This window comes from Lutra lutra, chromosome 18 (genome assembly GCF_902655055.1).
Source record: "Lutra lutra chromosome 18, mLutLut1.2, whole genome shotgun sequence".
NCBI classification, from domain to species: Eukaryota; Metazoa; Chordata; class Mammalia; order Carnivora; family Mustelidae; genus Lutra; species Lutra lutra.
This window is the reverse complement of record NC_062295.1, coordinates 25,432,431-25,458,408: the sequence shown is the minus strand read 5'-3', so window position 1 is coordinate 25,458,408 and position 25,978 is coordinate 25,432,431. Positions and strand designations below refer to the sequence as shown.

At 46.5% G+C, this 25,978-nt stretch overlaps 1 protein-coding gene across 4 annotated transcripts in view; it reads right to left on the bottom strand.

Moving 5' to 3' along the window:
* Positions 1-2,308: 2,308 nt before the first annotated feature.
* The window catches only part of RABGEF1 (RAB guanine nucleotide exchange factor 1), a 54,694-nt gene continuing 31,024 nt past the window's right edge, over positions 2,309-25,978 (bottom strand). For all 4 annotated transcript variants that reach the window (XM_047714495.1, XM_047714494.1, XM_047714496.1 and 1 more), the window contains 5 exons: positions 15,079-15,160; positions 13,780-13,912; positions 12,530-12,621; positions 8,194-8,450; positions 2,309-4,621 (listed from right to left, as the gene is read on the bottom strand). In XM_047714495.1, the coding sequence (XP_047570451.1) occupies positions 4,223-4,621; positions 8,194-8,450; positions 12,530-12,621; positions 13,780-13,912; positions 15,079-15,160 (963 nt within the window). In that variant the 3' untranslated portion in view covers positions 2,309-4,222. The remainder of the gene's footprint in view (positions 4,622-8,193; positions 8,451-12,529; positions 12,622-13,779; positions 13,913-15,078; positions 15,161-25,978) is intronic.

Genomic DNA, 25,978 nt, shown 5'->3' with positions numbered 1-25,978 from the left:
CTGAGATTTAAAATTGCATTTCCACCCCTACAGTTACTAGCTGTCATTTTACTGAGGAAGGCTTTCCCTCCATCATCTGGGTTCCAGTTACAGTTCTTCCTCCAAATGCGTTGGTATAATGGTAACCTACAGTATGTGGAGGTTTTAAAAATTTATTCGATGTTTTTCAGTTACTCTTCATAGTTTTTTATTCAAACTACCCCCAAATCGGCCAGTGAGAACCCTTCAAGCTGACTCCTATGCCCATTAGCCTTAAAGTAATTTCTCACTTTCTTGCTTTCAGACCAAAAAGATTTATTTTCCTTATTATTTTTTTTAACTCACCTGGATTCAGCCTTTTCTCCATGGAGCATGCTGGACAAACCCCAGCCCTGAACTGGCCAAGATGCAGCTCTCAGACAGCGAACCATCCGTTGCACATCATGTCCTGGTCCAACGCCCCAGGTGAGCACACCCAGCACTGACCATTCCTGAGTGCCCAGGCCGTGGCTAGAGTGGTCATACGCTAGAAGGGGTAAGACCAAGAGCTCATTCTTGGAGGGTGGTCAGAAGCGAGACTGTGAATGAGCTAAGGCTCTAAGCCTCACTGTGCATGATCCATTGTCCCATCGAACTTCACTTAAAAACACAAATTCAATGACAGGGGCGCCTGGGTGGCTCATTCGGTTAAGCGGCTGCCTTCAGCTCGGGTCATGATCCTAGGGTCCTGGGATGGAGCCCCGCATTGGGCTCCCTGCTCAGTGGAGAACCTGCTTCTCCCTCTGCTTCTGCCTGCCGCTCTGTCAAATAAATAAACTAAAAACAAAACCCCAAAACCCCCACCAAATTCAATGATAAAATTATTAAGAATTTCCAAGATGGCAGAGATAGAACATTACAGCCCAAGTGCAGAGAACTTGAGCATCGGCTCTGTGTAGGTCTATTTTTTTTCTCAATTTTATATTTTTTTCCATATAAATCTTAAAAGCTCTTGCTACTTATGTTGCCGTTGTGAGTAAAATTTTCCCATTATATTTGCTAACTGGCTAGTAACAAGACACAGAAAAGTCATTTTGTGCAGTTACTTTTGATGGCTTTTCCTAGCATTTTGTCTTACTGTTTTAGTTAAATTTAAGGTTTCAAAATCAGTTCTCTTGGGTTTTCTACACAGAAGAATCATCTATGACTTGAGCACTTAGCACTGCTAGTCACTGTTACAGGTCGTTTAATCCTCATGAGCCTTCGAAGCAGACATGACCATGATCCCAAGTCACAGACTAGAGATGTGACACATGAGAGACTTGCTCAAGGCCGGAGAGCTGAGATCTAAGTGGCGGCCAAAAGTCAAAACCAGCACCGCGCCTCCTAGCTCGAGTTCTCGTCCTCAGCCACCCACTAGGACATTTCCGTATTGATTGCATTCAGCTCCCTTTGCCTGGGGGACTCCGTGCGCCAAGTGTCTGCCTCTGGCTCAGGTCCTGACCCCGGGGTCCCGGGATTGAGCCCTGCGTGGACTCCCTGCTCAGCGGGGAGTCTGCTTTCTCCTTCTCCCTCCACTCCTCCCTCTCTCAAGCTCTCAAACAAAATCTTTTTAAAAATAAAATAAATAAATAAAAAAGATTAAGTCCCCGTTTACTTCTGTTTAAAGACTGAGTAGCTGGGGTGAAACTTCGAGAACAATGCAAATAATAGTGACAGCAAACATCCTTCTCTTGTTCTTTTTTTTTTTTTTAAAGATTTTATTTATTTATTTGACAGAGAGAGGTCACAAGTAGATGGAGAGGCAGGCAGAGAGAGAGAGAGGGAAGCAGGCTCCCCGCTGAGCAGAGAGCCCGATGCGGGACTCGATCCCAGGACCCTGAGATCATGACCTGAGCCGAAGGCAGCAGCTTAACCCACTGAGCCACCCAGGCGCCCCCTTCTCTTGTTCTTAATTTTAACACGAATGTCTGTGATGTTTCCTTTCTGGAACGGTAATGGTAATGATGGTTGTTCAACAGGAAAACTTTGTACCGTGAGAATATCAGTAATGTCATATTCCTAAGACAACTAAAAATCAATCTGTTTGGAAGAGGGATGGATCATGAAACCTTACTAATACGGACTTCTGTTCAAAGGTTTATTCCGGTTACGTTTAGTACATAAAACAGCAACACGTTCTTGTCGAGGAGACACAGACTATGGCCATGGTGTTGAAGTGGACCCAAGAGAAACAGAAGCTTCCTGAAGGCAAGAGTTCACGTCAACAGAATCCAACTGACAGGAGACGTACAAAGAAATCAACGCAACAGCTTACTTGAACAAGAGTGAGAAATCGAGAGAAGACAGCTTTTGTGGGAGGCCGACATGCACATTTCATTTAACAAACAGAGTCCCGACAACTGAAGGAACTGTGTTCCCAGGAGAGTTAAGAGTGTGTGTACCTGGATCAGCACCTAGAAGTACATAGAAAAGAACGACGGGAAAGGGCAGCGCCTTCTACAGAGGTCAGTGGGGCCCGGGTTTCTAAGTGCAGGTCCTCACTGGCCCGTCGCAGAAACCTGCCGCACTCCCCGTGAGCGCGGTGACAGGTGACTCGGGTCGCTGCTTCACGTCTTCAGTGCGTTATGACAACAGGTGTGCCAACCCGATGGACCTTACGTGTAAATTTAAGGAAAGGATAAAGTTGTATATTCACCCTAGTTTTATTCCAAAATTATTGCACTACAGATCTGTGGTACCCTACCAGGAAGATATTGAGAAAGCAAAGAAACAACTGCTTGTGATGTGACCTCGTTTCAGAATGGGGCCCTGGGCAGGACGCACAGTTTCACAGGTCCACTGGTCATCTGTAGAAATCACTGACTGCGGGGAGGACCACACATGGCATACTCAGGTGACGAAGGGTTCCGTTGGGTTAGAAAAGGTTCCACAGTGCCAGTGGCTGAAGAGCCTCCATGACTATCAGTTAACTGTTCGGTGCATTTAATGCAATATTCTTTGGTTACATTGTATTAACCACCAGCAGGAGAACTTCCTCACTTACGGAACAGATCGGTCGTTCCTAACTGGGGGTGATTCTGCCACGCCACTCAAACCTGGAAACGTTTGGCAATGTCTGGAGATAATTTTGTACAACTGTGGGGGGTGCCACTAGTGGCTAGTGTGTCAGAAGCCAGGAATACTGCTAAATACAATGCACAGGGAAGCCCCCAAAACAAAAAACCCTCCGGCCCCAAATGTCAGTAGTACTGAGGTGGAGAAGCCCTGGAAGAGGTTTACAGGACGTGTGTCCGGGTTGTGCATCAAGTCAAACGTCTGCTACTGAGGCAGAAAGGCAGCTATGCACGTCAGAGCTCGGAGTGATCCCCCATCCTCTCCCCAGTGCAGTCCTGTTCACTCCTGTCGTCTGGTCCAGACCCAGGACCAGCTCCTTCAAAAGAACTCGATAAATATTTCCTGAATGAGTGGAGGAAAAAGACGCAAGACGCACGGTTCAAACTCTTCAAATGACCCTGAACGGCAACTTCATGGGTCCTAAAAATTACTCTGAACCTCAATGGCGTCACAGTCTCTGACCGTACAGAGGCCAAGTCGGGGCTGACATACTGTTGAAGATGGAGCCGAGACTTCAAGGGAGTCAGTCTGTCTAAGCACTTCTGGACTCACTGAGGTGGGCAAGCCGAATAGAGCGGAGTTAAAGGCAAACAGTCAATATACTTCATTTTAAACTAAACAAATTAACACATGAAATGCCATGCACAGCAGACACCATTCCTTTTTTGTTTTTACATATTTACAATTTTACATATTTACTTATCAATATATCTTCTATCTTTACAATTATAAAATATTTCAAACTGCAGAACGGTGGTACCACTGAATTCCCTTCAACATACATTTTGTATCATTCATTTGTTTTATCCTTTAAAGGTAGTTATTTACCCAAATCCGAACCACAGTGAATGCCACAGAGGAAGCACTTAGGAAAATCATGGAGAAAAAAGAGATTTAGACAAAACTTTCACATAAACCTTAAATGAATCTATTTCCATAACTCAAATAAATAGTATTTTATTATTTACTAAGCTTCCCCTGCCAGGAAAAACAAAACAAAACAAACAAAACAATCCCCACAAACTGTACCTTTAAAAATGCTCTGACACGTAGAAGCGATTAAGTTACAGTCTAGATCCCAACCTCGGCTGTAGGAAGGACCCGCTACAATTTGGGCTCCAATAAATACCGTCCGTGTGCACTCCCATCATCCTGCATACACCTGAGGTTGCAGTGGCGGAGGAAGTTTATCATTTTCAACATTTTCAGAGTCAATAGCTGCTAAAGACTGATTCGGGGGCTTGATTTCAAGGGGATATTTCTCAACAATGTCTTGAACCTCTTTAGCGACCCCATCTGTCCACTCTATGAGATCTTTTTCCAGTTTCCTGGCTTCACTCATGATCCTTTCTTGCCGCTCATTCAACTGAGACAGAAGATCCAAGTTCTTGTACATCTGCTTGACCCCCAGGCAAGTGTCAGGAGACCAGTTCTCAGATTCCTGCTTCCGGGGAGAAGTCTGGCCGGACATGTATCGATCAAAATCTTCCTGACTTAAATTCAAAGACTGAGCATCTAACTTCTCGATGAAAGCCACAGCACAGCACTAGAGAAACAAACAAGCCCGAGAACATTATTTACTCCGGTCACCCAAGAAAGATTCAGATTCTCAAATACGTATTTTTAAATCCTTTCACTATGGTGCATTTAAAACAGAATCAAAAGGACACACAAGAGTCTAACGACCCCCCAGGGACTTCAGCTTCAAAAATTACAACTAAGGGGCAATCACGTTTCCTTTATAGTCCCATTTGAAATGATACATTTCCTTCTTAAAAAAAAAAGAAAAAAAAGTCAGGGTGCCTGGGTGGCTCAGCGGGTTAAAGCCTCTGCCTTCGGCTCAGGTCAGAGCCCCACATCGGGCTCTCTGCTCAGCAAGGAGCCTGCCTCCCCCTCTCTCTCTGCCTGCTGCTTTGCCTACTTGTGATCTCTGTCAAATAAATAAAATCTTAAAAAAAAAAAAGTCAAATTGCCGATTCTCACTGGGTCTGTCAGAAATTCATTCCTTTCCTTGGGTTGTTCAAAGGTCCAGGGGTCTTGTACAGCGTGAAATGCTAGAGCAGGCACCTTCAGGTGGTGCACACTGGCTACCACAGAGCTTCCGTGGACAAAACCGGAACAATTCCTCAGACCCGAGGCTCTCTGCTGCCCTGCTGTGCTGCAGGGAAGAGGAATCGTGCTGGGGCTGGGAGCTCTAGGGCCTTGTGTCCAGAGAACCTGCCCCACAAAGCCATTCCCTTCCAAGGTCGAGCCAGTCTCACAGCGTTCCCTCAGGGCACGGCAGCGGCCTGCGATCTTTGGGGACGGCTGTGGCACACAGACCTCCGGGCCTCGAAGGGCCTTTGGTCCTTTCACATCAAATGTTTAGAAGAGTAAGCTGTGAAATCAGGCAACCTGAGCTGTCCCCTCTGTCAAGTGACAGTCCAAGAGTCTGTGCACCTGCGCAAGTCTCCCACACCCTGACGTCCGTGTGTCTGTAAGATGAGGAGGCACCAGATTTCCCGTGCGCGCGCAGCACCCGCCACGAGCACACTCAGCCCACGGCTCAGCAGCAGGCAGTGAGTCCATGGGAGCAGGGACTGGCCCAGAAACCCTCGGGCGAACGCTCAGTTGAACAGACGTCTGTCAGCTAGCCTTTCCTATACTGACTCTTCTACAAGGAAAATTAATTTCATTTTCATTTGTTCATTTTTTTTTTTTTCAAGTAACCTCCATACCCAACATGGAGCTCGAACCCATAACCCCGGGATCAGGAGTCCACACTCCACTGACTGAGCCCGCCCCTCCTGTGTTCACAAGACACGGAACACAAGCAGAGGAAGACGGCGGCGCTCAGAGTTTCTTCTGAGATGCTCGTTCCCAGGATTTGGCGTCACTGCTTGTGAAGAAGGGAATCCCTTTAAGGACGGGATGTTTAGCGAATCTATTGCAACGGACGCATCTAACAAGAACGTGTCCCTCCGACACCCCCCGCCCCCCGCCAGGCTTGCCCGGTGTCTGTGGGAGTGGCCAGTCCCAGTTCCCGGGAGCGTGGAGGGAGCGAAGACGATCCCAGCACCCCCGGCATGGGTACTAGTGCCACACGCGGGAACAGCGGACGTTAGAAAAGAGAAAACCATCGGCCACTCGGGAAGCTGTGAGTCTTGGAAACTACATGTGGGGCAGGATGAGACGGCTGGAAGCGGGGTTCAGTGCGAGGGCAAAGCAGGGGCCACACGCCTGTGCGTTGTCCATGTGCAGGTGACCAGAGCTGCGCCGGCCCGGGGAGAGGAGCCACGGAGGACAGAACCCTGGGGAGTGACACCGTTCGAGAGGAAGCAGAGGACACAGACAAGGAAGGAGCAGAACCGTGAAACTCTAACGACCAGAAGCTGCAGAATGAGGAGTTCTCAAGGGCGGTAAGGGAGTAGGACGCACAACGGGAGCAGTCGTGGGTTTGACAACCTGCGGACTCTTCCCCGGAGCCGCAGGGAAGCCGGACTCTGACCCAGAGAGAGGAGGATGAGAAAGAAGGCTCCGGCCTCGGGAAGCAGCAGGAAGAGCCTCTGCTGCTGACCACAAGGGCTACACCTCCCGGTCCCACTCGTCACTTCTACCACCAGCCCTGTCTCCCTCTCCAACTTCTCTGAGATCTTCAGACTGTCTGAGGTTCCCCAGGGTAAGAACTAAATCCACAAGGCTCCTCTCCAGCAGTCAACAGCATGGGGCGCTTGCGTAAAGAAATGGGAACTCGGCCACCTAACCTTCTGGGGGGGTGTAGTTTAAACAACCACGTGTGTGGAAGAATGAAAAATACTGCAAATAACAGCTCGAGCAGCATTTTGGAAAAAAGCATTCCTGGGAAGGGCTGGATGGGAGACGGGCATTAAGGAGGGCACTTGTCATGAGCACCGGGCGCCGTCTCTAAGTGACGACTCAGTACGTTCTGCTTCTGATACCAGCACTACCCTGTATGTTAACTAACTGGAATTTAAATAAAAACCTGAAACAAGGAAAAGAGCACTCCCAAGTCTAGCAGCTGAACCCAACGGCTGAGGGTGATGAGCGACAGGGGCAGAACCAGGTTTTGAGGGATCGGGAGCTTACACGCTTTTGGGAACCCACTTTTAAGTGGGTTTTTTAGGAAAACACGACACAAAATTAGGTACAAAGGTGAGTACATATTTGGGATGTAAAAATAAATCACAACAACTTTCTGAAAGCCTTGAAGATTCATGTACCATCTTTTTAGGCAATTTACTAGAATTTACCAGAAACACTTCCTTAAGCAACCTGGCTTCCTCTCCCTATTATCCTGTACGGCTTCAAACACAGGAAGGAAAGTGTTTAAGGTGTTTTGAGGCTCAAATTCATTAGCACACCCACTCTAAAGCAAACAACAGACGAGTCCGGTGGTCAGGAGAAGTACTCTGCCTTACGACTCAGACACGCGTTCCTGAACACAGTCTTACCAAGAATCAACGAGCACTACTAACGATTCTTGAAAATCACCTCACATCCTCTAAACTGGGCTTTTTAACATCTCAGTATTCAGGGACGCCTGGGTGGCTCAGTTGGTTAAGCAGCTGCCTTCGGCTCAGGTCATGATCCCAGCGTCCTGGGATCGAGTCCCACATCGGGCTCCTTGCTCATCGGGGAGCCTGCTTCTCCCTCTGCCTCTGCCTGTCATTCTGTCTGCCTGTGCTCGCTCTCTCTCCCTCTCTCTCTGACAAATAAATAAAATCTTAAAAAAAAAAAAAAAATCTCAGGATTCAATTCTAAGGGATCACTTACGAAAATAAAGCAAAAAGTAATTCCTAAGTCTTATAAATCAAAATCCATGATCCGATTCATTCACGGTCAAACAACCCAACTGAGCGAGTGGCCCTTCTACCGGGACCGGGGCGGGACGGCCGCGCAGAGCAGACGCTGCGCCGCGTGGCCACGTGCTGGCGGCAGAGGACCGCAGTCTAGCCGAGGGCCAGCGACGCGGTGTGTGCGGGGCGCGGTCGCGTGAGCTCTGTGGCGCCACGCAAGCATCCTCAGCTCCGCTGACGCAGTGGCCCGGGGCGCCCCGTCTCATCCCTGAAGTAAGACCCTCCGTGATCTTCGCCGCAGCTCCCGGAGCGCGAGGCTTACCAGGTTGGTGAAGTAGTAGCCGTCCTCGCCGGTCATCAGCCGGCTCGGGTTGCAGAAGCGGGTGATGTACTGGATGTTGGACTGGAGGCGCGGGGGGTTGCCCTTCAAGACGATGTAGATGAGGGTGGGTAAGAAGTCGTCGGCGGAGGCCGGCTCGCTCTTGGTGATCTTGATGGCGCTGAAGATGTGCTTGCTGCAGCGGGTGATGCAGGCCAGCTTGTCCCGCGGCACCCGCCGGGAGTCCACCTCGATGATACCTGCGCAGCGGGAGACACGGCTCGGGCGAGGGCGCTCGGCCGCGGCGCAGGCGCACTTCCTCACCGGGCAGCGCGCGAGGCCTCGCTGAGCCCCTCCGCCAGGCCGGCGGCGCGTGAAAACTGGCCGCGGACCGCGAGCTCAGCTCGGCCTCAGGACGCCCCGGGCGCGACCCCTGCGCCCCAGCCCGCTGCTTCTCCGCCCTCACACGGGGCAAGGGGAAGGCCGCGGAGCTTCCGAGAAGCCTGGTGACTTGCCCAAACCATACAGGCGGCACGGGACGGAGGGATCGAAACCGAGTCTGCCGGAGCCTGAAACCCGCGCTCCTAACCACGCTGCGGAGCCGCTAGCGAGCTTCGGGATGGTTCGGAGTCTTCCTCCTGCTCCGGTTCCTCTGCCGCCCTGGGGACCGCCCTGGGGACCGCGCAAACGCCTGCTGCGCTTTACAAACGCGGGACGACACAGCATCGTCGCACCGCACGTCCGCTGCCAAGGCCCCGGACGGGTCGGTCTACAGGACGTGCCGCCCCCCGGCCAGAAACCGCCAGGGCCCCCCCACGACATTCGCAGCCCACTGGTCCGCAGGGACGAGCGAGGACACACATTTAGCCTCGCGCACGCCATTCACTTCCCTCGGAGGAAAACCGCTTCACTGTCTCTAACCCCCTAAGTGGCAGGCTCTTAGAAACTGTCCTGTGTCACTAGGACGAGGAGCCCACGGGGAACAGGAGCCAGCCCCGGGGACACGGCGCAAGGGAAGGCGGGAGGGCGCCCTCGGATGTGCCTTGCCGCCTGCTGACTGCGGCCCTGCGGAAGCAGCGGGGCAGGTTCCTCTGACAGCAGGAGCCGCCCATAGCGGGAACTGAAGTTTCCAGTTTGGGGGGGACGGTGGTGCGCATCAGGGTTCCTTCTGCTCCCGGCTCCATCCCTGCGGTCGGCTGGTGGGGGGGGGCCCTCACGGGACCACCAGCCACAGAAGGGGAGCGTGTGGCGGGCAGAGCCACCGGACCGTGCGGAGGCCACATTTTAACTTATACTGATGGGGGCACCTGGGTGGCTCAGTGGGTTAAAGCCTCTGCCTTTGGCTCGGGTCATGATCCCAGGGTGGCGGGATCGAGCCCCGCATCGGGCTCTCTGCTCCGCGGGGATCCTGCTTCCCCCTCTCTCTCTCTGCCTGCCTCGCTGCCTACCTGTGATCTCTATCTGTCAAATAAATAAATAAAATCTTAAAAAAAAAAAAAAAACAACTTACTGATGCTTTCATTCCCCGAACTCACGAGTCTACTGTGTGGTTTTCCTTATTTTATACTTTGGTTCCTTTAGTCTTTTAATTATGGACTGTAATTATTGTTAATATGTCTCACCCTGTTTTCTCTGAGTAGAACATATTACAAGAGAGACTTGGGGGAAAACCTTTTTAAACCAATTTCACTACTTTCATTTATGCTATTTAGCTTCCTACCTTTTATTGCTGGTTTTTACTCTTAGTTTAAACTTTTAGCCAATCTCTCATTAATGTTTATTCTCTAAGTATTAAAGTGAATAAAAAAAGAATCACTTTTATCTGGAAGCATCCGTAGCTGCCAATGGCAGGAGCGAGGGCCAAGAGTGTAAAACGAAGAGAAGGGAAGGAAGAAAAGAATAAAGCGGGTAGTGTGCAGATTTCTCCCACACCTGTCCTGCGGCAAAGCTTCCCCTTCCTAGCACCCTTCAAGACTGAAGGAAGATTTTTGGCAGGAATGCTGCTGAGCCCCCCACCACGTGTAGTTAGCTCCATGATCTGCACTGCCCTAAAGCCTAACTGAGGGGATCTAGGAGGAAACAACAGAACAGGAAATTCCCCATCGTGTGAACTTCTTCCACGAAATGATTTCCCACCCAGGTCTGCCTGCGGCCACTTCACAGCCCTTAGATAACAGCTGCGCATCTGCTGTCCTGGGCTTTTACGGTGGGCAGGACGCAAGCCAGGCTGCATGTAAAGTCCAGTTTTAGCTTTTGCGCGTTCTGAAAACAAAGCAGGCTAGCCCTCTAAGTCATGACTTCTCGACCTTGGCACCAACGACACTCTGGACTGGATCATCTCTTCTGTGAGCAGACTGTCCGGTCCCGAAGGATGTTTAACAGCATCCCTGGCCTCCACCTCCTGGATGACAGATGTCAAATGAAATGGAAAATGCCTCATTCAGCGTATTTATCAACCAAACTGCCAGTGCTGATCAGCAGCACATGGGATGATTCTGAGAAATTTAACTGGTGTCTCCGTTTTGAAGACCAGGGTTAGACACTGTCCTCCGTGTTTGTTCCTTTACTTGGGCTAACACCTGGAGATTAGGAAAAAGTGCTCATACAGCCTGTGGCCCTCGCAGAATGTATATGCACTCGGGCTGGCAAGATCTAGGGGCTAAGATGAGAAAAAGTAAGGAGGCTTTTAAAATTCTGTGGCCAAATTTCTACTATCAACACATCTCTTCAAACTCCAACTCAGAGGCCTCAAGATGAGTTTCACCTCAAGTTCTATTAACTGTTGAAATACTGAAGTCCTTTCAGCTCTATTTTTAAGCGAACAATGGTCTGGCTTTTGTAGTTTCTGGTTTTACAAGGTCTAACCCTATGGCACTTCAGGAAAGAGTCCCGGGCATAAATTCCTACGAAGTACTTTAAACATAAACCAGCTGGTCTTGAACTTGGCAAGAGTCTTTGGAAAAAAACACAAGTAGGAGGCCTACATCCAGGCTTCTCACCTTCAATCTCTTACGATGTTCCCTGAGCAAAAGGTGGGAGTGGGAGTGGGCCTGGACCCAAAGGAAACAATTCACGAAACCTACAACACAGCCTTGGAGAAAAGCTCTGAGTAACAGAGAGAACGGTAATTAGCTAGGCCAGTTAGACTCTGTAAGCAAGCGGAATTAAATTATTCACTCAGAAAATAATTCATTTAATAACAGGAGTTAAAAAGCAAAGCTATACAAAGAGAAGCAGAACCCGAGAGAGTGGAAGAATCATGTTTGGAGCAGATGACCCAGTCTCTAGCGGAGCTAAGTTTCTGGGAGAGCCTTGCTCCCTTTCCTACCTCAAGAGTATCTCAAGCAAATCCCCATTTCTTCCTGTAACATGAGTCTCTAGTTCCTAGAACCAAAGGAACCTACTTAATGGCTTGCCCCAAGCCACGGCTAACAGCAGCTAACTTTCTCTCCCAGCGGAGTTCCACTAACAGCTCTAAATAGGGAAGTCTTTCCAACTCTTCTTAATTAAGAAGTGTCTGGGTGTCTTCTCCATCAGGCTGAATTTGTTTTGGTTCTTTTTTTTTTTTTTTTTTTAAACTTCCACGGTATCCTTCTGCTGGGCTCTTCCTATGAGCAAGAAACAGAAACCTTACCAGGTGCCCGTACCTGTCCTGGACGGTGGTGCCGCATCAGGGCCCTTCATTTCTACACTGACAAACCAGGAAAGTCATCCAAAGCACGTCTCTGACTAACAACCAGTCAGAGAGATTTCATTTTAGTATATAACTATAGTGTGGGAATTACCTTCTCCCATCAATTTGCTTCCTCCCTCCAAAATTATTCCGAATATGTAAATGCAACGGGGTTTTCAGAAATCTTCCCTAGCTGGGGCGCCTGAGTGGTTCAGTGGGTTAAGCGTTTGACTCGACTTCGGCTCGGGTCTTGGTCTTGAGCCTGGTACTGGGCTGTGCTGGGCATGAAGCCTGCTTGAGATTCTCACCCTCTTTCTGCCCCCTTCCACCCTCCCACTGCCCCAGTCACACACGCCATCTCTCACTCTTAAAAAAAAGGAAAAAAGAAAAGAAAAAAGGCAAGAAATCTGCCGTAGCTGCATCTGACCTCAGTTTAGTTCAATGCGCACGAAATGAGAGACCTGGTCACAGAAAGCACAGAGGAAACGTTCACCTGCTAAAACGAAGGTCCAAACTCCTAAAACCAGCACACTTACAAGCTGCTTTTACCACGTTTCAGTATGTCTTTGGCAGTCTACATTTCAGAAACACTTTACTGTCTTGTATGGATTTACGTCAGCTTCAAGGGGTAAATATCCAGACGAAAAAGCTCTCCATGTCACTGACCTGTGATTGCTTTCACCACCATATCAGACACTTCTGAAATTTCTTCATTAACAGGGACACAAAGCATCTGAGGTGTGACCCAGTGCAGGGCTCTACAAAGAGGGAGAGACAATAAAAAAAAAAATTCCAAGAATGGACCACAGTCATGTGTCTTGTCATTTCCTTCAGTTAAGGGAAAGTATTGGGGCACCAGACTAATGAGGCCATCCTAGGCCCCAGCACGTTGCCCCTGAACATATCAGGAGCTCAGACGAAGTGACCAGAACCCTCAAATGAGGCTTCTCTTATCACAGGAAAAGCGGAAGTGATCTGAGACTGAAGATCTGAGAAGAACCCGCCGCTCCCTCTCTCCATGATCGATCACCGTAATGTCACTGAGGCTCTACCCTTAACTACGGAAGCAGAGCAGAACAAGTGAATAAAGGTCACCAAGCACGTGTCGCCCCAATCAGGATCCCTGAGTTTCCTGGTCTCCCTATCTTCACAGCAGGGATTCCAACTGACGAATGCTCCCATCCCACACATTAGTCCAAGGCCCACCTAGTTCCTTAGGGCTCCATATGCCACCTTCCTAATACCAACTCCTTGCTTCTGCTGTGACACATCAAGACGGTCTACCAATTAGCAGCCCCACTGTCAAGGAACCCTGTTTGGATTCCAAGACCCCCTCCTCCAGAAGCACCTTAGCACGGCCAGTCTTGGACCCATTCCCACATCTGATGGCCTATTTCCTACGGGTTTCGCTGCCACTGGTAATACAGAGCCCTGGGGCTCACTGTGCTGCCCAGGGAAGACGGAGCGCTTTGGGAAGTGTTGTCAACCCAGTGTGAGTGCAAGTTGTGATCAGAAGAACAGCTAAATAGTGAGTGACAGGGAGGAGGAACAATGACACCTGCCGCCTTCATGTGGATAATCACAGCCTCTTGCCTGACAAGACAGTATATATAATGAAATGAGAAAATAATGACATTTCCCCCCGTTCCTTGGAAATTCTGGAGATGTGAAACAATCTGAAACATCAGATCTGCTTCCTTTCTAAAGCTTCTCGGAGTCAGATGGATGAGCAAGTACGTGATTTCAGGTCTTCCCTCCTACAGTTTACCAGATGCTTTTCCTTCTGACACCCTGAAGCCGTGGAGATGCTAAGGATGGTGGGTACCTTGGCTGTTAGTTGCTGTCAAGGCCTGAAATCCAAGGGTGTTCCCCTGCGGGCAGGCAGTAAATAGAAGACAAAGAAAAACAACCGGTACCTGATCCTCTTCTGAATAGCGAGATCTTTCTTCTCGTCGTCGGTAGTCTCTGGACAGAACACGTATTTATAGAGACGAGTCATGATGTACTTTTCGATCTGATCCATTATCTTCTCAACTCTTTCGGGAGGCACTGGAATATCCAAATGGACATAAAAGCTCAAGGGAAGGGTGGACGGGTTAAAGGAAGAGATGTCTTCACAGCTTTCCCTTTCCCTATGCGGCAGAAAGCTAATTTACTAGTAATGCATTAAATATACCCAGAAACAGAAGTGTAAGATGTTACATTAAAAAATACCTTTTAAAAATCTACCTCAACTTCTGGGACTGCCCTTCACAGAGTCACCACCTCTAACCGAAAACTGTTCTGGCAGGACCAAACAGCGGTATGCCGCGCCACGTGGGAACACCTCAGCATGCGTCCCTCCGCATTGCTATGTTAGAGAAGCACTTGAAATTCCCAAGACGGAGAACGCTGGCAGCCCACGCTTCCACTTTTCTGAGGTTTACTGTACAACCCTGGAGACCTCTTAGAGATGCGCAGTGGGGCTCATTTCTCAGACAGACATACACGCCACGTATATCCTAAAACCCAACACCAATGGAAGACAAATTCAAGAAAATGCACTAAAAACCTAAGCTCTAAAATATTTACAAAAAATAAATAAATTGGGGCGCCTGGGTGGCTCAGTGGGTTAAAGCCTCTGCATTCAGCTCGGGTCATGATCCCAGGGTCCTGGGATCGAGCCCCGCATAGGGCTCTCTGTACAGCAGGGAGCCTGCTTCCCTTCCTCTCTCTCTGCCTGCCTCTCTGCCTGCTTGTGATCTCTCTGTCAAATAAATAAATAAAATCTTTAAAAAAAAATAAATAAATAAATAATAAAATAAAAATCTAAGCTCTAAGTCAGTGATTCTCACATTTTTTCCATCCCTCTAGCCATCAGAGGAATACATCATCATGAAAAATGACACACCAAAATGGTGATTCCAAGATGGGCATTTCATTTAGAAGCCTCCTACGGGGTTTTAATGGACCCTACCCCTACCCCAACAGGATAATTAAACAATGTTTAATAAACTACCCAACTGCTGTGATCACTTTGGAGTAACACACACGGTGGCATTCAAAGGCCCTCTCAGGACAAGATCAGCCACCACCATGTTGGTGGAGTTGTTTACAGGACGGAGTTGGCAAACCAGCCAGGCCATCAGAGAAAGAGAGAAAGTTCTAATAGACAGAGAAGTCAGACTCTGTTCAATTACCAGCAATCCCTTTACAGCTGGCGAACAGAGCATTACCTTTTCCACGAGTCTGCATTCTTTCAGCCACATTCTGGTAAAAATCTTGAGTACACTCTGACTGTTCCTCAATGCTTAAATCCTGAAAACAAAGGGACAAAGAGGCTGTTGGCAGCTCAAGAAAGTTCATGTGTAAAGCTCTCAATTTTACGAAGTTTCCAGAACCCACTCCTTAACTGGTGCTAGTCTTGAAAGTACCTACCAATTATACCAACTCTGCAGAGGAGAAAACCCTATTACTTACAACTCCCATGACCTCTCACTTCCGTGTGTGTGTGTGTGTGTGTGTGTGTGTACATGATATGTATTCATATATATGTATATTTTTCTTACATGGATATAATGCTCATCTTGATAATGTACACATTTATGTACATCTCTATTTATCGGACCCACTTAGGCCTTTCTGGGGGCCTTCTCACACCCCACTGTGTTAGCTGATTTACTGAACGGGTCTACCCTGTGCCTTCGGGTTCCTTCTCTTTCTCACTACCATGTACGGAAGCATAAGTAACCATGTGGACTATTTCTCTGGGGTTATTTCTTGGTGATGCATATTCAAGAGTGACACTAAGAGTTTAATAAATATGAACTTTATGGCTCTCAGTATCTGCTGCTAGATGTGATCCTCAGAAATGCCAGTGTCTGGCCATTAGCCACACGAGTGTTTATTTTTCTACAGCCTCTACGCCACCAGGCTTCATAATTTCCCTTTGGGTTTACTGGTTATATACATACAATATGTGTATTTATTCCCTATTTTCTCCTAAAGAGTACGATCTCCACAAAATGCCAACACAGTTCAGCACAATTAACTGGATGAGAACAAAACATGGCGAGACCAGAGGACGGAGCTGGGAGCAACAGAGAAGCGTCCTCGAAGGCGCAGAGGTGCAGTCAGCCCAGGCATCGGCCTCCAACAAGGTCTAGCAACCATCACTAAGACAAAACCGGTCCCGTAACTGGGGGTCCGAAATGTAAAAGTAAACTAACTCTTCAGATGAAATTCTAACACCGAACCCAGAAATTTCTCCCAAGGCTTTTCATAAAGAAGTCGCTGCAGAGAGGCACGAGTATGGCCCGGGACAAATCCCACAGGACTGAGTCTCGGTGGCCGCACGCAGAGCGGGGAAAGCGACTAGCGAGGGCTTGGGGAGAAGCTCTGGGGAGAGCGCGCAGACCCTGCCGCCCCAGCTTAAATCCCAAAGTATGGGGGCACCTGGGTGGCTCAGTGGGTTAAGCCTCTGACTTCAGCTCAGGTCATGATCTCAGGGTCCTGGGATCGAGTCCCGCATCGGGCTCTCTGCTCGGCGGGGAGCCTGCTTCCTCCTCTCTCTCTGCTGCCTCTGCCTACTTGTGATCTCTGTCAAATAAATAAAATCTTAAAAAAAAAAACAAATCCCAAAGTATGCCGTGCGGTCCAAACCATGCCCTGCTGCCTTTACAATGTCTGTCCCCCGCATCTTTGCAGTTTGGGCCCTCGTCACCCTTCATCTCGAGCGGAGCTGCTCTCCCCAACCCTGACCTCACTTTCCAATCTGTCCTACACACCAGGCCCACCGGTCACCTCGGATTCAGACCGGGGCACGACAATAGGATCACCAGCGAACACCGCACCACGGAGGGCCGAGGGCCGTCCGGGGGATGGTGCCTCAGCCCGCGCCCAGCACCACCCCTGCCCTGCTAACTCTGCGGGGCGAGCACGGGTCCCGAGGCTCTGCTTTTAGCTGCCCACGTCTTGAGCACCACAAAGTCATTCTCTTCCTGACGCACTTCTGTTGCTCTCCGGTTTCCAAGAGCTGCCCAGGGAAGGCTCCGTTCACACGTCCCTCTTCTAAGAAGGTACCCTTCATCTCCTCAGTCAGAATAACTCTGCGGGTCTCACAGGGCCTGCGGAGTTCTTGGACAACCCTGACAGCAAGTCCTGTTGCTTTTTTAAATCTTTTTTTTTTTTTAAGATTTTGTTTATTTATTTGACAGACAGAGATTACAAGTAGGCAGGCAGAGAGAGAGGAGGAAGCAGGCTCTCCAAGGAGCAGAGAGCCTGATGTGGGGCTCGAGCCCAGGACCCTGGGATCATGACCTGAGCTGAACACAGAGGCTTAACCCACTGAGCCACCCAGGTGCCCAGTCCTGTTGCTTTTTTAACTAGTTATTTATATAAGAGCGACCTGGTTGAATTAAAATCGATCCCGTGTCTAGTGAGAACTCAGTACTAAGTAAATTTTACACATTTTGAAATCTAAAGCTTTTCTTTATATTCACAATTTCCCAGTGCTACTTTCTACTTTATCTTTTACTTTTCATTACACAGCTTTTAAAAAAGTTAATGCCACTAACTAAACCTTTTAACTGGTCCTTAAGAATAATTCTTTAACAATTCAGCTGCACCTTGAAAACTGTTCTACTCTGATATGAGGAATTTGAGAGGCAGGGCAGGGGGTAGGGAGGGAAAAAATGAAACAAGATGGGATCGGGAGGGAGACAAACCATGAGAGACTCTTAATCTCACAAAACAAACGGAGGGTTATCGGGGATCAGGGGGTAGGGAGAGGATGGTGGGTTATGGACACTGGGGAGGGCATGTGCTATGGTGCGTGCTGTGAAGTGTGTAAGACTAATGATTCACAGACCTGTACCCTGGGGCAAATACATTATATGTTAATTAAAAAAAATACATTTTACCTTCTTTGGGGGAAAAAAAACTGTTCCAAATTTCTCCACAGAAATAAGTATCTACATTTGAAATAAATATCCTAATCTACTTTATTAATTTACTTCTAAGTTTTCTCATGTTTAACTATCTGGAGGAGGTGTGGGCGCACAGCACGGAACACAGGAAGTCGACATACAGACCCCCATCCTCTTCGGTGGCAGGTGGTGAAGCCACACTGCCCCTCGCTTCCCCAGCTGTCACGTAACTGGCTCCTGAGAAACCGAATTTATTTCTGGAATCCCTGGTTTATTTCACTGTCCTATATTTTAATTTTTTAATCAAAATCTCACCTACTTGTGATGTCTTTCATTTTAGGAAAGTTGGCCAGATTTAGAAATCTCTTCCAACAAATTCACGTTCCCCACCCCACCTCACAAAAAGATTATACGTTTTTTTTTTCTAGAATAAATCTAACATTGTAATTTTAAGTTTTCTTACAATCCTCAGTCTTTTAATTCTTTGAATGAACTATGAACTTTCCTTATTAGAGTGCTATTAACATTTAATGCCATTCATTGCTAATATCTTTAAAAGTAACTATTTTTTAGTGCTGTGCTTGGCTCTTTAGCTTTTATCAGTGGCATATCATATTGCAACTGAATTTTGTGAATTTATCTTGTCATGTTGCTAATTTTATACCCCTATTAGTACACCTGGATTTTCCTGATGAGATCATTTTTCCTGAATTTCATGAGAAGTGTATTTGTATCCACTCTGAAAGCATTTGCTGCATGACTGGAATTGCCAGCCACTGTACCAAACATAAAAAAATTAATAAAATGCTCCGAGAGCACTCAACTTGAATGGAAGACTGAATGCAAATAAGTAATTACAATATTGTACAAAAATTGTAAGCCAGAATGACAAAGTGCCATGGCGCATGTGGTAAATCCCAGACTTATCTCATTCCATCTACCTTCTACGATCTCTCAACAGGCATGGGCAGAGCAGTAAGTATTCGTGTCCCATACTACCACCCACTGAGCGTGGAGTGATGCTTCAAGCAATGCCCACGAGAAAATGTCCCCTTCACGCCCTGGGTGTAAACTCCCGCAGATCCACTGCCACTCGTCCCTGTGGAGGCACGATGGGACTCGAACCAACCACGCTCAGTCTGTCTGTACATGGCTTTCCTTTCTGTACCGCTACCTCCCATAAGACTTCAAGCTTGTTTCCTATCAGCCCTCACTATGAGTCAATCAATAAAATTTGTATTGTCAATTCTCTAAGCCTTAGATCACCAGACGAATATATCCATGGACCAAACAATTTTTAAGTCCACTGGGATTACTTCTTCAGAGAGCGAGTTTTACTACTACGCCTGGCCTTCCACGTGGGTAATCACCAGCAGCAGCTCCATGAAGAACATGTCCATAAGAACATGTTTATGAATTCTAAATACCATCGAATTATCCTCCTCTTCTCTGATTCTTTATTCTGTAAACCTTCTCAAAGCCCGTCAGTAAGCAGAGCGGGTTTCAGTAAACAGAAGGACTATCAATACGGAGTCTGTAAGATGAGACCTCTTCACTACTAAAACTGTAAATCTCATTTTATTCTTCAGATATGGGGGATTCCCTTAGCATTTTAACAGCAACGTTTTCCTTCACGGCGCTATGACTTTGCTATTCTTTCCATTTACAAACCTTCCGCAACACACGGTTTGCTCGCTTCCTCTACTTCGGCACCTGAGACATGGCTACATTTCCTAAGTACCGAATCTCACCACTGAGGGCAAATTACATGGACTCTTCTGGTTATTACCAGTACTCACTTCTAACTAGAAACACTGTGATGGCCTCCTTACTCGTGGCAACGAGTTACCTGTTCCTCCCCTGCTCCACGCAATCCCGGCGATTCTGTTCTATGCAGGATCTTTGTAGATCTCTCCTTCTATTGCATGACTTACAATTCATTACGGTGTTTATTTTATAATTATAAATAACTCCCCTCCCACTCTGTCCTCCTATCTTATTTTAGATTCTTTGCAGGACTTACCACTATAGCAGTATACTGAATTACAAATCTGTTATCTCTTTTCTCCACTAAAATGTGAGCTCCGCAAGGGCACTGCTGACCACCATATCCTCAGTGCCCACAACAGGGCCAGGCACAGGGCTAGTGCTCAATTAGGTGAAAGAAAGAATAAATAAATGTGACCATCCATCATCGCCCCCCCCTCTATAATACTGCAAGAACACTGGGAGACAATTCTACAAAGATCTCTTCTATTTCTACACATCTTGTGAGGCGAGCCGTGGACTGCCTTTGTTCCACACCATCTTTTCAAGGATAGCTAGCTATACAGAGCTATCCTCGGAAGACAGAGATCGTGCCTCCCTCAAGTAAAAGGACAGATTGTCTATTGTCCACTATAATAAAGATAATGTTTCCATGCGAGGTGAAGGTTCGGTGAGCTTACCGCTCATTATAAAAGATCCTCTTATCTAACGTTCCTCCCTGCATGCACAGGCCCTACTGGTCTTTGCAGGCCCGTGGGAACGGATATCAGGGAACTGCTGCGGTTGCTGATACTCTTGATACGGCTACTGCTGTGAGTCATACACTGGCCTTCTTTTCTGACCCGGGAGACTCACGTCTTCTGCCGCATCCACAAAATCGTGGCAGCCTAACTTGTAAACTCGCAAGTAGGGAAAATCTCAGATCCTTCACAGTTCTTGTCAGAGGAGCTAAGTGATGTCAGGTTTGTGCTGGTAAATTTTTAGATTCTACAGAATTCCAAAATGTTTTTTCAGTTTTCTAAGAAAAATCAATCTAGCCACGTAAATGAACCTCTTTCCTTAAGTATTTTAAGCTATTGCTGGGATCATCTTTTCTATTATGTCTGCATGTAAAGTTATCTTTTTTTTTTTTCCCTAGAAATTTTTCCTTTGTAGTTTAAAAGTCTGACAAGCAGTTGAATATCTTTGAATACTGAGAGGTATTCTGTATACTTTCTCAATTGTCTGGTTGAAATATTTTTTTCCCCAATGTGTGTTTTTTTTTTTTAAAGATTTTATTTATTTATTTGACAGACAGAGATCACAAGTAGGCAGAGAGGCAGTCATAGAGAGAGAGAGAGGGGGAAGCAGGCTCCCCGCCGAGCAGAGAGCCCAATGCAGGGCTTGATCCCAGGACCCTGAGATCATGACCTGAGCTGAAGGCAGAGGCTTTAACCCACTGAGCCACCCAGGCGCCCCACCCCCAATGTGTTTTGAACACTGACTATTCCTTGTGTTTTTTTCATTGTCCATCTGAAACTCTCATCTTTAGAATCTGGAATTCCATGATTTGTTTTCGGGGTTAAGTTTCCTTTGTACTATAGTTAACTTTTTGATTTATTTAGGTGTTAGCTTGATGTTCATATTTTTTAAATTGCTGGTTCCCGTTGCCTTCAATATATATATATATATATTTTTTTTTAGGGAAGCAAACATATTAGGCCTTTAATCCTCTCAAGTAAAAATTTAAAATTAACATCTCCAGTAGACCAAGCATGTGGTTTCATATTTTGAGATAGTTCATCTTACCGGGAATATACCCCAAGGTCATTAATAGCTAGCTGAACACAGATTTAAACATTTCTACGTTTAGAGGAACAAAACAGGGCAAAAGTAACTGATTTTTGTCAAAGTCAATTACTGGCAATATAAAGATGGTGGGAATTGTTAAGGTACATGTGTTCCTTCCACATCTCTGGGGAAAAGCCAATAGTTGATCATTTCTAGCAGCTGGTTAGTTACTCATTACAAATGAGCTCAAATATGTTCTTTACAAAGGTCATCATTAAATTTTTTTTTAGCAAGAAAAATCTTTAAATTCTTGCCTTTCATTCACTGAATGCAATGGGTATTGGGGGAAGTATTCCGGTAACTCACACGCTACAGTGAGACGCAGAACCACAGTGCAGCCAGGCAGGGCCAAGTAACCACACAAATTCTCACAGACACCATATTCGTCTAAGATACCTCGATGCCACCAGTTTGAGCAGGTACAGCTGCTCCATGACACTCCGGAGAGCGAGTAGTGTCCCACTGGCCTCTGCTCTGAGTATGTGCAACTGTGAAACATGGAATCTAAAAAAACATCAATGAACAGACTCCTGAATTAGAGTTCATCCGTGCAATTGCGTGTTTTAGCCACTCGGGTTGTCTAACAGGGTTGTCTAACGCTTCTCTCGCCACGCCCACCAGGGTTGGCCTCCGTGTGTGCCATCAGCCTGTACCTCAGCTTCTCAACGAGCACCGCCGAGCCCAGCTCCTTCCCTCCACCAAGAAGGGAGAACCACGCCTCACACCTATAGGGTCAAACGTGGACCACGACTGGCTCAGTGTGAGTCAGCTGTGCTTTCTGGCACCTTCGGAATGTGGACTTCAGGCATCACGAGGTTCTTCTGTAGGTCTTATAGGGTTATCATCTTTGGTTTTTCCTTTTGGAACACACATTGCGTTGCTTTCTCCAAAATGCCTACAACCTCTAGCAAGTCCTTGCAGAATTACAAAATACCACATAATTTTGCCTCCTTTACCAGCTTCAGCTCCTCTGCAACAAGTTCTTGTATCTGCCAAGCCTCGCTGTTACTCTTCCACAGGCTCTTTTAGTCGCTCTTCTAACGTGACCTTCTCTTCCAGGAGCATCTTCTCCATAGAGAAAGCATCTCTCTTCTGTTCCATTTCCACCCATGTTCTCCCTTCCATTCTGGCCACTGTTCCTTTGTCTCGTAGCTGAGCACAACAGGAGAGGGCCCGAGAGGCGATGCCAAAGCTGGAGCCTGTCTTGCCAGTCTCACCCACCGAGTGAGTCATCATGGTTCAACTCCACAATGTTTTCAATTTTTTCTTACGGGGGCGCCTGGGTGGCTCAGTGGGATAAGCCTCTGCCTTCAGCTCAGGTCATGATCTCAGGGTCCCAGGATCGAGTCCCGCATTGGGTTCTCTGCTCAGCAGGGAGCCTGCTCCCCCCTTCCCCTCCTGCCTCCTTCTCTGCCTACTTGTGATCTCTTTAAAAAAAAAAAAAAAAAATTTTTTTCTCTTACATGTCACTGTATTCTATGTTCTTATTTTATTCATTCACCACTTTCAACATAGTTAGCAACTCAACCTTTTATCTACTTTTAGCTCTTAAGATCTACAGACTGTACCAGCTCAGACGCTTTCCCATCGCTTGTCCCCTCACTTCTCATCCTTTGTGTTCCTAATCTTGAAATTGTGTCCTGGGTTACTCCCCCATCCCTGTTCCCCAGTTTTCTTACCACGATTAAAGCCCATTTTGTTAATTAAAGTTTCTCTGTCTCGGACACATACTTCTGCTCTCTTAGCAGTAACTATATAGCAGAGAAAACTACTCCTTGCACATACATATGGTTTAGAATAGTGAGGACATTTTGAGGCACAGAAGGACATCTATCTCTCTATTTATTCTGAGAAAGAGAACGCAAATGAAGATATAGCCACATTTTAAACCTTCTTCTCCTTTCTCAAGTTTAGAAAAACAGTTTTTCAAGAGAATTAATATGGGAGAAATTTTAAATTTATGTATATAATAGTATCAGAATTTTATAGAAAGAACGACTGGGAACAGAACAATGAAAGTAGTAAAAAGTCTTCCACCATGTCTGACTGCTTCTGTAGTAAGGGAAAAAAGCATATCTGAATGACTGCTAGTAAAGATGTCTTTTTTTAAAAAATTGCACTGAGAGGGATGCGTGGGTGGTACGGCTGGTTAAGCCTCCGACCCTGGTTCTGGTTTCAGGTCATGATCTCAGGGTTGTGAGCCCCGTGTCGGGCTCTGGACCCAGCACAAAGTGTGCTTCGGTTTCTCTTTCCCTCTTCTTCTGCCCCTTCCCTTGCTCTCTTTCCCTCTCTCTCTAAAATAAATAAATCTTTTAAAAAACTGCACTGAGAAACCCACAAAATTCACTTATTAAAGAGCTTTAATTCAATATCCAGTAAATTAAAGGGCATGTGTTTTCAGGAAGTCGAGGGTAATACAAGTTATGCTTTCAGAACAGGGGAGACTGTTTCTAAAGGCTTTATTAATAATTAACAAGGGCAGGATTTAAACAATTTGAGCAGCAAAAGTATCTTTTTTATTTAATTGTAGTCTGTTTTGTGTGTGTTTTGAAAATGTTTTCATATAAATAAACCTGTGGGGAAAAAGGTCTTCACTTTTGGCAAGGATCTCATTAAGTTAAAAAAAAAACTAGGATTTTCTAGTTATGACAGAAAAGCTTAACATCTGGTTCGGTCTTTATAATATTTTAAATTACCTTGGGCACATAAGGCTTTGTCCAAATGACAAAAGAAACCTATACACCCTTCATTTCTTTGGTGACCATATACACCCTGGAACCTGTGGCTACTCTTAGGTTTATTTAAAGCTTTGTTCTTTTTTTTTTCTAAAGATTTTATTTATTTATTTGTCAGAGAGAGAGAGGGAGAGCGAGCGAGCACAGGCAGACAGAATGGCAGGCAGAGGCAGAGGGAGAAGCAGGCTCCCTGCCGAGCAAGGAGCCCGATGTGGGACTCGATCCCAGAACGCTGGGATCATGACCTGAGCCGAAGGCAGCTGCTTAACCAACTGAGCCACCCAGGCGTCCCTAAAGCTTTGTTCTTACAGTGAGATTCTTAACTTCTAGTTGTTTTTGTAATGATAAGAAGTTTAAAAAAACTAAACCTTGCAAATTCTTCTTAGCTTCTTCTGCATATGCAACCCCCCATCAGCCATTTTCTCAGTAAAATTCAAATTCTTGCTAAGATGAGTTCTAAAAGTGTTTGATAATAACATAAATATAAATGAACTTTGTGTTAATGATGTAGCTGCCTATCCGATTTGCAATAAACACATCTCTTATTCTAAAGAACACGAAAATGAACTATAAGAAATACATATATTAATATTAAATAACTAATAAGATTAATGGAAAAGGAAAAATCGCAAAATAAACGAGCTTCAGAAGAGTCTTAGCAAACAACAGCATCTCTGGGACGGTGAGGCGTTGCGGGGCATTAGCGAGCACACTGGGCATGAATTATGCGGGATCCCAATGAGACTTCAGCCCAGAGATACCCTTTGGAATGAGGAAATTAAAAAAACAAAAAGGTCTGGCTACAGATAAGGTGTTTTATGACAAAGATAAAATGGCTGAGGGAAAAAAACCCCAATCCTTTTAATGCTATTCTGTAAATATTTGGTTTTCTAGACTTGATCCATATGTAGAAAAGGCCGCTCACCACGGGCATACACCAGGACTGGAGAAAACACGCATGTAGCAGAAAAAGATATGGGCAAGACTGGCTCACTGTTGTGGACGTCAGAAATGCTGGGAAGACTACAACTGTGGGACATAGTAGAAAGAATTACTAGTTGGGGTGCCTGGGTGGCTCACTTGGTTAAGCAGCTGATTCTTGATTTCGGCTCAAGTCATGATCTCAGGTCCTGGGACCAAGCCCTGAGTTGGGCTCGCCGCCCAGAGAGTCTGCTTCTCTCCCTCTGCCCTCCCCCTGTTTGTGCTCTCTCTGTAACTCTCTCAAATCAATAAATAAAATGTTAAAAAAAACACCTACCAGTTAATGGCAATGTCACCAGAGTGGGTTAAACATATAAGAATGAGTTTTCATATTGTGTAGGTCATTAGAGTAAGATGACTGGAAAGTCTACTTGGTGAGAATAACATTAAGTTAAGGTTTTTCGAGTCTTAAGTCTAAGCCAAAGTTAAGGTTTGGAGTTTCGGTGAACTGAGTACAGAGGGCACCTTCCACTAACACACAATTCATTACCTCACAGCAACCATCCCAAGCTGTACCCAGTCAAATTCTCTGAAGAAACTTAAATGATTAAGTGATCTGAAGCCAGTTAGTGAAGACAGGTTCATTCTGGTATAAGAATCATTTCATTTATTTGAAAAGACATGTAACCTGCAGCCAAAGGCAAAAGGGCTTTTCCAGGGACATTTCAGTTGAACAAACGCCTGTTCCTTATCAGGTGCGTGCCAGGTGTTGCGCGAGATACTGCACATGTGTGACGTAAGCCTGGGCCACTCAGTCAGCGCACACTCAGGGCTCGTGCAGACATGCAGAACAGGCTGCAAAATGGCCCTTCAGACGCAAGGAGTCTGAGGCCCAACCCAGCTCTCCCGTGTCAGTGACCCTGAAGACAGGCAAGATGGCATCTGCACCACTTAAT